Source organism: Lucilia cuprina, chromosome 4 (assembly GCF_022045245.1).
Source record: "Lucilia cuprina isolate Lc7/37 chromosome 4, ASM2204524v1, whole genome shotgun sequence".
Classification (NCBI taxonomy): domain Eukaryota; kingdom Metazoa; phylum Arthropoda; class Insecta; order Diptera; family Calliphoridae; genus Lucilia; species Lucilia cuprina.
Window position 1 is genome coordinate 97,702,029 of NC_060952.1, and position 13,345 is coordinate 97,715,373.

General features: G+C 28.7%; 2 protein-coding genes across 2 annotated transcripts; both read right to left on the reverse strand.

Moving 5' to 3' along the window:
- Window positions 1-1,493: 1,493 nt before the first annotated feature.
- Window positions 1,494-2,456, reverse strand: LOC111680333 (enhancer of split mgamma protein). Its single transcript, XM_023441970.2, has one exon. The coding sequence runs from the start codon at window positions 2,354-2,356 to the stop codon at window positions 1,709-1,711; it is 648 nt and encodes a 215-aa protein (XP_023297738.1). The 5' UTR covers window positions 2,357-2,456; the 3' UTR covers window positions 1,494-1,708.
- A 4,244-nt stretch (window positions 2,457-6,700) lies between these two features.
- On the reverse strand, window positions 6,701-7,840 carry LOC111680338 (enhancer of split mdelta protein). Its single transcript, XM_023441974.2, has one exon. The coding sequence runs from the start codon at window positions 7,614-7,616 to the stop codon at window positions 7,092-7,094; it is 525 nt and encodes a 174-aa protein (XP_023297742.2). The 5' UTR covers window positions 7,617-7,840; the 3' UTR covers window positions 6,701-7,091.
- Between the last annotated feature and the right edge of the window lie 5,505 nt (window positions 7,841-13,345).

A 13,345-nucleotide genomic window follows, 5' to 3' on the forward strand; every position in this document is an offset into this window, starting at 1 on the left:
TTTTGTTATAATAAACTGTATAACTTTACAAACCATCATTTGGGAAGTGTTTCAATTAAATCCATATTTCCAAAGAGAAAAACACAGATTCTTTGTACGAATTTAAGAGGCATATTTTGCAGTCTTCTTAATATCTTATTACGATCATTTGTGTTACCAATGAGATATTATTCCTAATGTTTATTCTGAACAAAGTTTTAGTCAATATAAATGGATATTCTTGATGGATATTCTCTCAGAGTTAGAACCTTTTAAAATGTGGTTGATTAGTGAGTGATCTTTTCTCAACTTTAAAATTCTAATAACGTTTCCTATCTCTAAACTTTTTAACAAGTGTAATTCTTATTTAACATTACAATTGCATTCTATTAATGTTAATCAGTGTCTTGTATAATCTTTGACATATTCCTGCTTGTGCCATCACGATCATGATCTTATCATTACTCACCATCTCCCCCTGATAAAAGAGTCTATGTGTTTTAATTTTAAATAGTAATGAAAAGTTGAAAACTGATATTAAATATTCCTTTAAGAAAGAAATTAATAAACATAAAAAAACAAATCTTGAAATTTATTTCAAGAAATTTTTAACACGAAAGGAATATTTGAGCAAACGATCGAACGCTCGATCGATGTGTAGTAAAACAAAGAAAATCAAGACAAGACGCACAAACAGAAAGACATACTTTAGATATCTATAAGAATAAAGGGTCTTTTCTTAGTTTTAGATTTTGGTGCTGGTGGTAGTGGTGGTTATTTCAAATTTACACACTTACATTTGTGGGATTTGAAGACAAAAAAAGGCTGGCCTAACAAACGGACGGACATAAACACCACAATACATTTGATTAGATACGCTGCTGGCTGATCTTATCTTTAAATATATTATTTTATGGGTTTTTACTGTTCCTTTTTTAAAATTTTTTATTATTTCTTTTTTTAGTTTTTTTTTTCTAGAGTTTTAATTGTATTGTTTAGTTTCTGTTGATCGTATTTAAAATTGTTGTATGTGTGTTTTTTTGTTATTGTTTTTTTTTTTAATATTCTTATGGTGTTTCTTTCTTTCTTTTTTTTAGGTAAGAAATTTGGTTCCCAGCCAGTAATTAAAGAATGACATTGTGAAAACTACAAAAAAAGTATGTAGGTATCCCTCTTTTAAACAACCATTGTCTGAACACGTGTTCAAAAATAGAGGATATTTTTTTGTGTTATTTTTAAGGTTAGAAAATTTTGATTTTTCGTTAGTTTTTTTTAAGAAAAAAAAGAAAAGATTTAATTTTAAAATTAAACAGAGGCAGTTTTACATTAATTAAACTGAAAACTAGGTTTTTTTATGATAATTAAATATCATGTCCAGTCATGCTAGTTTTTAATAAACAGAACAGGAAGTTTCTTTTTGTTAGACTCTTCCAACCAAAATAAAAATTAATAGATTTTTTTTTTGTTTAAAATTTCATAAATTATTATTATTTTGTTTAATTATTGTTGTTGTTTTTTACTTATAAATAATTTAACAATTTGTTTACTTAGACTATCACATTAGCTTAATGTTTAAATTAATTTGTTAAAGCTTTTTTTGTTTGTTTATAATTAATTATAATTAAAAATATATATAAATTAAGGCCTTAGCATGAAAGCCGATTTTGGAAGACATTTTGAACTAAAGGGTGCAAAGACTCTTTACTAACAGCTGAGTTTGCGCACTAAATTACCAAGGGCGCCAAACATTTTCCTCATCTTCAATTTCCACATCGATACTGGTAACATCAATGGGAGTAGAAGGACAGGTGGTTAAGAGTTGGGTAGAAGCTTGTTTCTCACTACCAATACTAGAGTTAGGGCTGGTGGAGTAGCTGGATACTGGTGAAATGGGTACAGAATATTGACCTCTGAAATTGGGAGCACCAATTTGCACGGTCAAGGGGCTGGTAATGGGTAGAGCTGGTTTAACAGGTGGCTGCAATTGATTGAGGCGCTGACCCAAATGTGTCATTAGTTGAGTGCCCAAATTAACATTAACACCTGGTAGTTCCGACAAGGATTTAGAAACCTCATTAACAGCATGTATATAACCGGAACGGAAACCTTCGGCCTGATTCATGGTGGTATTACCGCTGGAACTGCTTAATTTGCGTTGTTGTTTCATTTTTTGCAAATGCGATACCGTCAACTCTAAGATATCGGCTTTTTCCAAACGGGTAACATGTTCTCCCTCTGATTCCAAAGTGGCCACCATTAAGTCTTTCAATTCATCTAGACATTTATTAATGCGAGCACGACGTTTGCGCTCCAACATGGGTTTCATCACTTTGCGGTATTGATAGGTTTTAGACATTTCCGACATTTGTACAGACATTTTGTAGTTGTTTATTTTTTTATTTATTTAAGTAAATGCAACAAGTTTTTATATTTTTATTTTAAATTTAAAAAAGTGTTTTTCTTTTAATGTGTTCACTTCAAAGGCGTAAGACGTAATGTACTTAGTCACTTACTCTCCCCGCCTTTTATACCCAAATAACCTCACTCTCAAAAACAAAAAACTCTCTATTATAATGCAACAACCCTCATATAATTGTTAAGGAATGTTGTTGTTTGTAGCACTCTTTTTCATTCCTCTACACTCTTCTCTCTTTCAGTAAAGTTATGTTTTCACATAACGTCAGTCTGTCAGTCAGTCAGCCAGTCATTCCAATGTGTTATCATAAAAATGCCTTTAGAAACCAACCCCTATTTCTCTAAAGTACAATAAGAAATATCTAAAAACATTCTCATGCACAACGAACGTCTTCGTTTGCACCCTTATATATACATTAAGTCTAGTGTTGTTGTTGTTGTTGTTCTTTTTTTACCTTTAAGGAAGTAAATTAATGCTAAGGCATGCAAAAGGACCTTTTTGATATAAGGCTGCACATTCTGTTTTTGAACCGTGGGAAACACTTTCGTTCGTAGATTCTCACGCGACTATCGTACAACTTACATGCACACACATAGCTCACCTGGTCACGAGGCTGTTAATTTTTATTCCTTAACTATTGTTTTCTTCCTTGGGAACTTATTTTCCCACAGCTCGAAGTAAAATTTTAACAATCTCGGTTCTAAGACACAGCTGTTCATATTTTTTACATTTGTGTATCGTCTTGCTCGTTTCTTCTTATAGAAATCTAATTGTTTCCTGCCGTTCTTTTTTCTTTTTTAAATTACAACGGCAGTTTTATGTTCGATCATTTGGTCTGAGTAAATGTCATTTAGATGTTAAAAGATTCTATAACTTATTGTTTGAATGTCCTTGTTAAACACTTGTTTCTCTGTTGGCTTTATATTGGTTTGTTCTCATAGCTTACGGGAGTGTGTTTAAACTCGTGTTTTGCGTACGTCTAACCAATATTGGGATAGAAGTGGGTTTAGCAACGCGTTTTCCATTTGTGTGTTTGTGTACCTCATATGTATATATTTTTGTAACCATACTATGCAATTTTGCTGCAGTGGGTCATTGTTGTAAAAGATCGCACGCATTGGGTGCTTAAGATCAACTCGTGCTTTAAGCGTGTAAGAGTGTTTAATTTTGTAGGTATTTTATGGGATGAGTCCTATTTTGATGCTAAAAATTTTCATTTTAACAGCATCTCGTGTTTGGCTGGTTGCAGTAATCGTGCTTTAAGTGTGTGATCTTGTTTGTGGCGATCATCATCATCAAAAGTCTTTTAAATATTTATTATAAACATGAAATTGTTGTAGAATTTAGTTCATATTGTAGAGGCTAAGAATATAAGTACATATTCCTTAAACTTTTAATAGATTCATTATGCAAAATATACTTTAAATTTGCTTACGAAATAATCATATTTCTATTAGTAACCATATCTCTATTTCAAATTGATCGATTTAGTTGTTATGTTAATTGTAGTAATGAAAAATTCAACATATAGATGTAACTACATCAATCCGATAGTGGCCTAGGTGTGTATATAATGGTTGATAGGAGAATGTATATCCTATTAACCATACCTACATATATTATTTGGCAATACATATAGTTAATTTCACGATCGCGAAAAAATGTTCCTTAAAATCTGATCAAGCTTTACAATACCTTTGTAATGATACCTTTGTTATCTGAAAAAATTTAAAAAGTACTAAACTTAGTATGCAAATGTATAAGTGAAGAATTTTAATCGATGTTTCAGAAACCATCGGTAAACTTTTGAGTAAAGAAGTAATGATGTACATATGAAACCAATGATCTCGAAACAGTCGAATAGTGTGGCTAGATATAAATAGATAGATAGATAGATAGATAGATAGATAGATAGATAGATAGATAGATAGATAGATAAATAGATAGATAGATAGATAGATAGATAGATAGATAGATAGATAGATAGATAGATAGATAGATAGATAGATAGATAGATAGATAGATAGATAGATAGATAGATAGATAGATAGATAGATAGATAGATAGATAGATAGATAGATAGATAGATAGATAGATAGATAGATAGATAGATAGATAGATAGATAGATAGATAGATAGATAGATAGATAGATAGATAGATAGATAGATAAGATAGATAGATAGATAGATAGATATATAGATAGATAGATAGATAGATAGATAGATAGATAGATAGATAGATAGATAGATAGATAGATAGATAGATAGATAGATAGATAGATAGATAGATAGATAGACAGATGGATAGATAGATAAATAGATAGATAGATAGATAGATAGATAGATAGATAGATAGATAGATAGATAGATAGATAGATAGATAGATAGATAGATAGATAGATAGATAGATAGATAGATGAATAGATAGATAGATAGATAGATAGATAGATAGATAGATAGATAGATAGATAGATAGATAGATAGATAGATAGATAGATAGATAGATAGATAGATAGATAGATAGATAGATAGATAGATAGATAGATAGATAGATAGATAGATAAATATATAGATAGATAGATAGATAGATAGATAGATAGATATTAGATAGATAGATAGATAGATAGATAGATAGATAGATAGATAGATAGATAGATAGATAGATAGATAGATAGATAGATAGATAGATAAATGATAGATAGATAGATAAATATATAGATAGATAGATAGATAGATAGATAGATAGATAGATAGATAGATAGATAGATAGATAGATAGATAGATAGATAGATAGATAGATAGATAGATAGATAGATAGATAGATAGATAGATAGATAGATAGATAGATATATAGATATATAGATAGATAGATAGATAGATAGATAGATAGATAGATAGATAGATAGATAGATAGATAGATAGATAGATAGATAGATAGATAGATAGATAGATAGATAGATAGATAGATAGATAGATAGATAGATAGGTTGGTTAGTTAGTTAATTATTTAGTTAGTAAGTAAGTTAGGTAGTTAGTCATTTAGTTAGTTAGTTATTTAGTTAATTAGTTTGTTACTTAGTTAATTAGTTAGTTAGTAAGTTAGTTAGTAAGTAGGTTAGTTAGTTAGTTTCTTACTTAGTTAACTAGTTAGTTAATTAGTTAGTTAGTTAGTTAGTTGATTGGTTAGTTAGTTAGTTACTTAGTTAGTTAGCTCCTTAACCAGTTCCTCAGGTGGGAACCAATCGAACCAATTCTTACCACACATCGAAAAAGTAGTTTCTATCAAATACAAATGTTAGAACAATGCAATGCAAATAACGTTAGAGTTCTAATAGGAATATATACTCGACAAGTTGGACTTAACCATTTACTGTAGCTGTGTACTCAAAAGTACGCTTAAAATCGAGAAAGATTAAAAAAAAAACTTGGGACACCGTGGTCCCTTATACGTGAAGAGTTAAGCTTCATAAGCTTTCTAATCTAACATTTTTGACAGACATAAAGTGAAAACCAAACCTGATCAATATTGATTTTAATAGATTTAAAAAGATCTGAGAGAGAAAAAAAACCGGTTTCATTACTTTGTTAATAATATTTTAATTAACATAAGATGAAAAACGATCCATGTAACTCTATAGCTTGTAAAGCTAAGAGATCTCGATAGATCTAGGTTAATTTTAAAGGTATTTTACTTTTCAATTTTATTTAGTTATTGATTTTTTTGAAAGAGAAGCATATAGTCCAAACACTTTAGTCTCGCTAACGTCTTTATTTGTTAGCGCGATCAGATTGACGTTTCGTATATTTTTAGCATTGATTGATATCACAACATAGCGAAAAGTAAACAAGCGTTGGAACATATAGACTTGATTTGGATATACGTACTATATACCAGAATCCTCTTGTACCTTTCGATTAACTCTTACTTCTCTTGATTTGGAACTTATTTTCAATTCGACGATCTGAATGTGGTTTTCGCAGAAAACATACTACCTTCTTGAGATTAATTTGCGATTAAAACTCAATAAAAAGTAGAAACTGAAAGAACTGTAAGTTCGAAAAATGTTTAAATCGCATATATCATTGATATCAACAAAGTATTTTATAAATCCCATAAAGAAGTGTTTTTTTGAATTTCCAACATTTGTTGGAAGATAAGGAGGCAAATTTATTTTAATTTAAGATTTTTTAGAAATTATTGAAAAATTCGAAAAATAAAATCCATTTATCTATAAGAGTGTGATAAATCCTTTGAACATTTTGTTTTGTAAAACTTTCCATTAAACAACAAAAATAATATTTAATTTGTTCTAATCAATATACATTTTTATTTAATTAAATCAAATATAAGTGGAAGATCATTATGAAACTTAATTATTAAAATACAAACTTAAACCATAAACGGAATACTTTTAAATGTAAAGAGATCCTTAAAGCTTGTAAGATAAAACTCCGACGGCAATAACTTAAAACTATCACAAAATATCACAAACAATTAAATAAACATAAATAAAATTAAACATAATTAAAATAAAATTAATAATAAATTGTACATCAATATTTGAAACTGGAAGTTGCGATTTTCTTAAATACTAATAAAGCTTGATAAATCATTAAAATAATTTCATATCTTGGATTTCCTGTCTTAAGGTTTTAAAGCATATGAAATGTTTTGTTTAAAAGTCCTTTAAATCATTTACCAAGGACGCCAAACATCTTCACCTTTTATATCCAAATGATTATTATTATCTTGATCTTTCATAATTAAGGGTTGTTGCTGTTGTTTATTATTGTTAGTTGCAAACAATTGTTGTTTTAAATCCTTAAGTTGATAACCCAAATGTTTCATGAGTCTAGTGCCAAAGTCTACATTTAATCCTGGTACTGTAGAGAATACTTTGGATACCTCATATGCTGCCTGGGTATAACCCTCGCGAAATTTTTCCACATTTAAAGGACGTTTTGTTAAGTCATTTGTGGTAGTTTCATTAGCTCCGGCTCCTTTTTGATTTCTCAAATAACTAACTGTCATTTCAAGTATATCGGCTTTTTCCAATTTGTTGACATGTTCACCCTGCTGCTCCATGGTATCCACTATTAATTCTTTAAGTTCCTCCAAATACAGATTCATGCGGGCTCTACGTTTCCGTTCTAACAAAGGTTTCGTAACTTTACGATAATGTTGGGTTTTTGTCATGAATTTTTGTCCATCAACTGCCATTTTTTACGTCGTTACTTTTATTAATAATTTTGTTTTCAAATTTAGCAAGATTTAATAAATGCTGGTTTTTTGTGTGCTGACTTGTTTACTGTACGGTAGCTGGTTTATAAATGATGTTGCCCGTAAGCTAAACGATCCTTTTTGTAGAGCAAGTTGCAGAAAAATCACTCACTCACAAATTTATATCACTGCTGGTGTATAGTCATATAGTCTTCAATGCACATGATTTGTTGTGCAGATCTTGTGTGTGTGTTGTTGTTGTTTTTGTGGATGATGGCAACAGCAGGTACTTTCCACCCTTAAATGAAATTTTGTAACCTCTAAATAACCTGTCTGTATTACGTGTGTTGTACTTGTTACTCTCACTCTCTGTGATTTGATCGTGTGTTTTACCGGCTCTTATAGTCAAGGAAGTACATAATCAATGATCGTTATGGCTTTGATTATAAAGCAGTACACTGAAGAAAAACTATATGTATGTTTTTGAAACTTTAATGATCGGTCAGTACTATATGTTAGACTATATGTGTATCAGTATATAGTCAAGACAACAGATCAGTCTATACTCTAGCCTATAGATCAGTCAATAATGAAGACTATAGATTTGAAACTATGCCTATAGATAAGTCTATAGACAAGAATGTAGATCACTCCATTTTAGAGTAAGGATAATAGATCAATCTATAGTCAAACCTATAAATTATTTTATAGACAATAATGTAGATCACTCTACTTTATAATTAAGACAAAGATCAGTCTATTGACTATAGACTATAAATCTATAAATTAGTCTATAGCTATTCTATATATTAGTCTATAGTCAAGTCTAGATCAGTCAAAAATCATGAAATATTCCAGACTGTAGATCGGTCTATAGTCAAGACCACAGTTAAGAGTATGGATCAGTCTATAGTCATGACAATAGATTATTCTATACTCAGTCTATAGTTCAGCCTATAGATCAGTCTTTGCCAAGGCAATATATCAGCTTCCAGTTAAGATTATGGATCAATGTATAGTCAAGACTATCAGTCCTTATTTAAGACTATGGATCAGTCTATAGTCAAGACTATAGATCAGTCATTCAGTCTAGATCAGTAAACTGGTAATACTACATATTGGTCCATAGTCAATGTAGTATTGACTATGGACCAGACTATAAATCAGTCTATAATCAAAACTATGGAAAAGTTTATAGTCAAAAGTCTAGGATCAATCTATAGTTAAGTTGGTTTATTCTATAGTCAAGAATATAGATTAGTTACCGGTTAATACTACATATTAGAATATAATCAATATTTATATATTAGAGTATAAATCAGTCTAATATCAAAATGGTCCATGACCATGATAGTTGATCATTCAATAATCAAGATCATAGAGCAGTACATCAAAACTAAAGATTAGTTTTTGGTGAAAACTATTTTAAAAATTTTCAAAGATCATGTTCTTTATAATTTTTAAAATATATCAAATATATATTTCTTAAAATATGTGAATGTTTAAAACTCATTTTAATTTCTACCCTTAAAATTCTTTCACTGTAATTATAGCTCTCATACATTAACATCGCATAAAGTATGGCTTAATTCTCGTGCTCACTTGAATCAAAAGAAGACGTCTCGTGTTTAGCTGCATGTCTTCAGTATGTTCCAACTAGTAATTCTTACTCGTATTCTATGCATGCATACATTAAACACACACACACAAACACAAGAATCGTGTGCTCTTTGTGTGACTGATGATTGCTTCGTAAAAACGAGCGTCCGTCCCTCTATTTGACTATATGCATGTCTAGAGTACTCTTTTCTTAATGATTTTATGTGAGACCGTTGTCGGGCTTACTTCCTCCCCAGCAGCAACAGCATTAAGTTAAATTGCAAATACGAATACGATTATTTCTTATGAAACACGCATGTTATACGTACGTTTAACACAAACTATAAGAAATTGTTCCACAAAAAAAAAGGAACAAAAACATATGAATGAATTGAATGAAGCCAACCAGCCAGTCAGTCAGTATGAATGAATAAACAACTATGAAAGAGAGGGTTTCAATGGGATCTGAGAATAATTTTGTGAAAACATTATTGCGAGTATATATTTTCAAAAAGGAAATCACTTGTCGCACATCGTGAGAAAGTATTCACCCTAAATTCCCACACTCATTTTACGAAACAGATTTTATTTTCCAGTTTAGTAGAGTTAATGCTGCTAGAAAATCACCTGCTTCTCTTATTGTTTGTTGATGCGGCTTGTTTGCTTACTTGGGTCCATTGAAATCATTCCCTTGGAGAGTATTTGAGTATGAAATCTTATCGAAGATGTTGCGATAGTTTCAATAACAATAATAAATATTTGCATGGGAGGGAGAAGATTTAAGTGTTCGAAATGATTGAATATTGATGGTGGATCAAATCTGTTCTTTAAAAGTGTCACTATCAATGCTGTGCTTTATTTTAATTAAAGACTAAGTAAAGGCTAAATTTATATCCAAGACGACCCATAGTCTTGGATATAAATTTAGCTTTTTAGGCCAGTTTATGGTTAAGACTATAGGTTAATTTATAATTTCATTGATAATTCATTAATAATTAATTTCATTGATTTCAGATAAGACTTTAGTCAAGAGTAAAGGGCATTCTACAGTCAACCTATAGATCAGTCCTTAATACAGAACACTCTATAGTTTTATTTATAGATCAGTCTATAGTCAAGACTATAAGGTCAGTCTGTAGTCAGTTATATATCACCATATAGTCAAGACTATAGATCAGTCCACATTAAAGATTGTCGATCAGTCTTAAGTTTAATAAATTGATCAGTCTTTAGCCACGATTATAGAATAGTCTATAGTCAGGACTATAGATCAGTTTATAGTCAAGACTATAAATCAGTCTATAGTCAAGACTATAGATCAGTCTATAGTCAAGACTATTGATCAGTCTATAGTCAGGGCTACAGATCAGTCTATAGTCAAGGCTATAGTTCAGTCTATAGTCAAGGCTATAGATTAGTCTATAGTCAATACTAAAGATCAGTCTATAAGTCAAGACTATAGATCAGTCTATAGTCAAGACTATAGATCAGTCTAAAGTCAAAACTATAGATAGGTCCAAGGTCAGAACTATAGATCAGTCTTAAGTCAAAATTTTAGATAAGTATACAGTCAACACCATGACTATAGAATAATCTATAGTCAAGACTATAGAATAATCTATAGTCAAGACTATAGAATAATCTATAGTCAAGACTATAGAATAATCTATAGTCAAGACTATAGAATAATCTATAGTCAAGACTATAGATCTGTCTATAGTCAAGACTATAGATTAGTCTAAGGTCAGGACTATTGATAAGTCTAAAGTCAAAACTATAGATAGGTCCAAGGTCAGAACTATAGATCATTCTTAGGTCAAAATATTAGATAAGTATACAGTCAACACCATAGATCCGTCTACAATTAAATACAACTTTTACAAAAATTTCACAAAAAATTCAGAGTTTCACTAAAAATTAAAATTTTTACTAAAAGTTCTATTTTTACAAAAAATCTAAATTTCATTTATGATTCATATTTTTACAAAAAATTCTGTTTTTTTTAAGTATACAATTTTAAATTTTTAACAAAAAATTTACTGAAAAATTTAAATTTTCACTTTTGTTCAAAAATCGGATATCCCAACTAACACACTAATCCTTAAAAGAAAACTCTTTAAACATTTTTGTTTTTTCACGTTTTATTTAAGTTTTTACTAAAATGTTTGTGTAATTGTTGTTGTTTTTTAATTTCGTTTTCTTTGTATTAACAAATAAATTATGTTGTATAGTTTTTTTCTTGTAATTTCATAAAATTAACATAAATCAGCTGTAAAACATTAAGTTATCGATACATATACAGACACATACACTCAGATACAATAGTTTGTTTTTTATTTAATAATATATATTTTTTTTATAAATTTTCTTTTTATTATTTTTTATTTTGATTAATTTTAGTATTTGTTTGTGTTTTTCGCTTGAAATATTTTTTCTTTTTATTATTAGTAAATAATTAAATATTGTACATCATATTATAATGAATTCGTTTGTTGGTTTTATTTAATTTAATAATCAAAAAATATATTAGTTTATGTTTTTGTGTTTGCTTTAAATATAATTTTACTATTATTTTTATGGATTTTTTTTTTATTTATTCACACATTTGTCTAAAAAAATATACAAACATACAATACCATTTATTGATTTATATGTAGAATTAGTAACTATATTTTTAATTTTTTATGCAGCATTTAAAATATTTTCATTATGAATATAAATAGTTTTAATAATCTCTTTTTATTAAAATTTTTCGTTAAACAATAAAAAGTAACGGCAGGTGAGTTTATATTTCTACATATTTTTCATATGTATGATAATTTTTAGAATTTGTGTTGGTTTAATTTTTCTTGATGTTTTTATGCATAATGTAGGGTATTTAGTTGTAATGTACTCAGGTTAGAATAAAGGTTTTTTGTAGGAAAAAATCCATTGAACTAATCATTCTACAATCAAAATACTACTGATCTGATCTTGACTGTAGATCAGTCTATAGTCAAGACTCTGGAGAGTAAAAACTAATACTATAGATCAGCCTATAGCTAAGACTAAAGATCAGAGTCTAGTTAAGACTATGGATTAGGCTATAGTCATGACTATAGGTTATATGGACTGAAGATCAGTCGATAGACAATACTTTAGATCACTATACTGTTAAGACTAAATTTCATTTCATAATTGTTGATTATTTCATATATTTTTACTTCTCCTAATAATTTTCTTTTTCTGAGTACATTTTTACAATAAAGATTAGCATTTCTACATTATTACTGTTTTCTAATAAAATTTTTTGCAAACAATTTTTATTTTCATTCATAACTAAAGTTAGATTTAATAATTTTTTGTTTGTTATTATTTTGTACGTTTCGACAAACATTTTATTGTTTGTCTTTATGTTTTAATTTGTGCCTCATATTATTAAAAAAAAAATACATACATAAAATATCTACAATTAGTTATATAGTTTTTTATTAATAAATAAATAGTAATTAATAATAAAAATAAATAAAAAATAATTAAAAAAAAATTATCACTTTAAGTATATTTTTGGAGTAGCGTTTTTTTTGTCATTTAAAAAAAATAGACAGCTTTAACAATTCGAAGACACTTAAGATAAATTTTGTCTGTTCAATTAGTTGGTATAACATTGTTGTTTTAGTGAAAAATTTTAGGGGATTTTTTCATTCATAATAGAAAGCAAAATATTTGCCTAATAAGTATTGACTCAGACTATGGTCAAGACTATAGATCAGTCACTACATTATTTTATTGATCATTGTACAGTAAATGTTACAAATCAGTCCATAGTCAAGATTAAAGGTTAGTCTATTGTCAAGACTATAGAACGGTCTATAATCAGGACTATAGAACAGTCTATAGTCAAGACTATAGAACAGTCTATAATCAAGACTGTAGTATAGTCTATAGTCAAGACTATAAATTAATCTACAGTCAATACTATAGATTAATCTATAGTCAATACTATAGAACAGACTATAGTAAATACTATAGAACAGACTATAGTCAAGACTATAGAATAGTCTATAGTCAAGACTATAGAATAGTCTATAGTCGAGACTAAAGAATAGTCTTAAGTCAATACTATAGAACAGGCTATAGTCAATACTATA

Bases quoted from the DNA above. Each gene is read 5' to 3' on its own strand.
- LOC111680333 (XM_023441970.2), bottom strand. From the start codon at position 2,356: ATGTCTGTACAAATGTCGGAAATGTCTAAAACCTATCAATACCGCAAA.
- LOC111680338 (XM_023441974.2), bottom strand. From the start codon at position 7,616: ATGGCAGTTGATGGACAAAAATTCATGACAAAAACCCAACATTATCGT.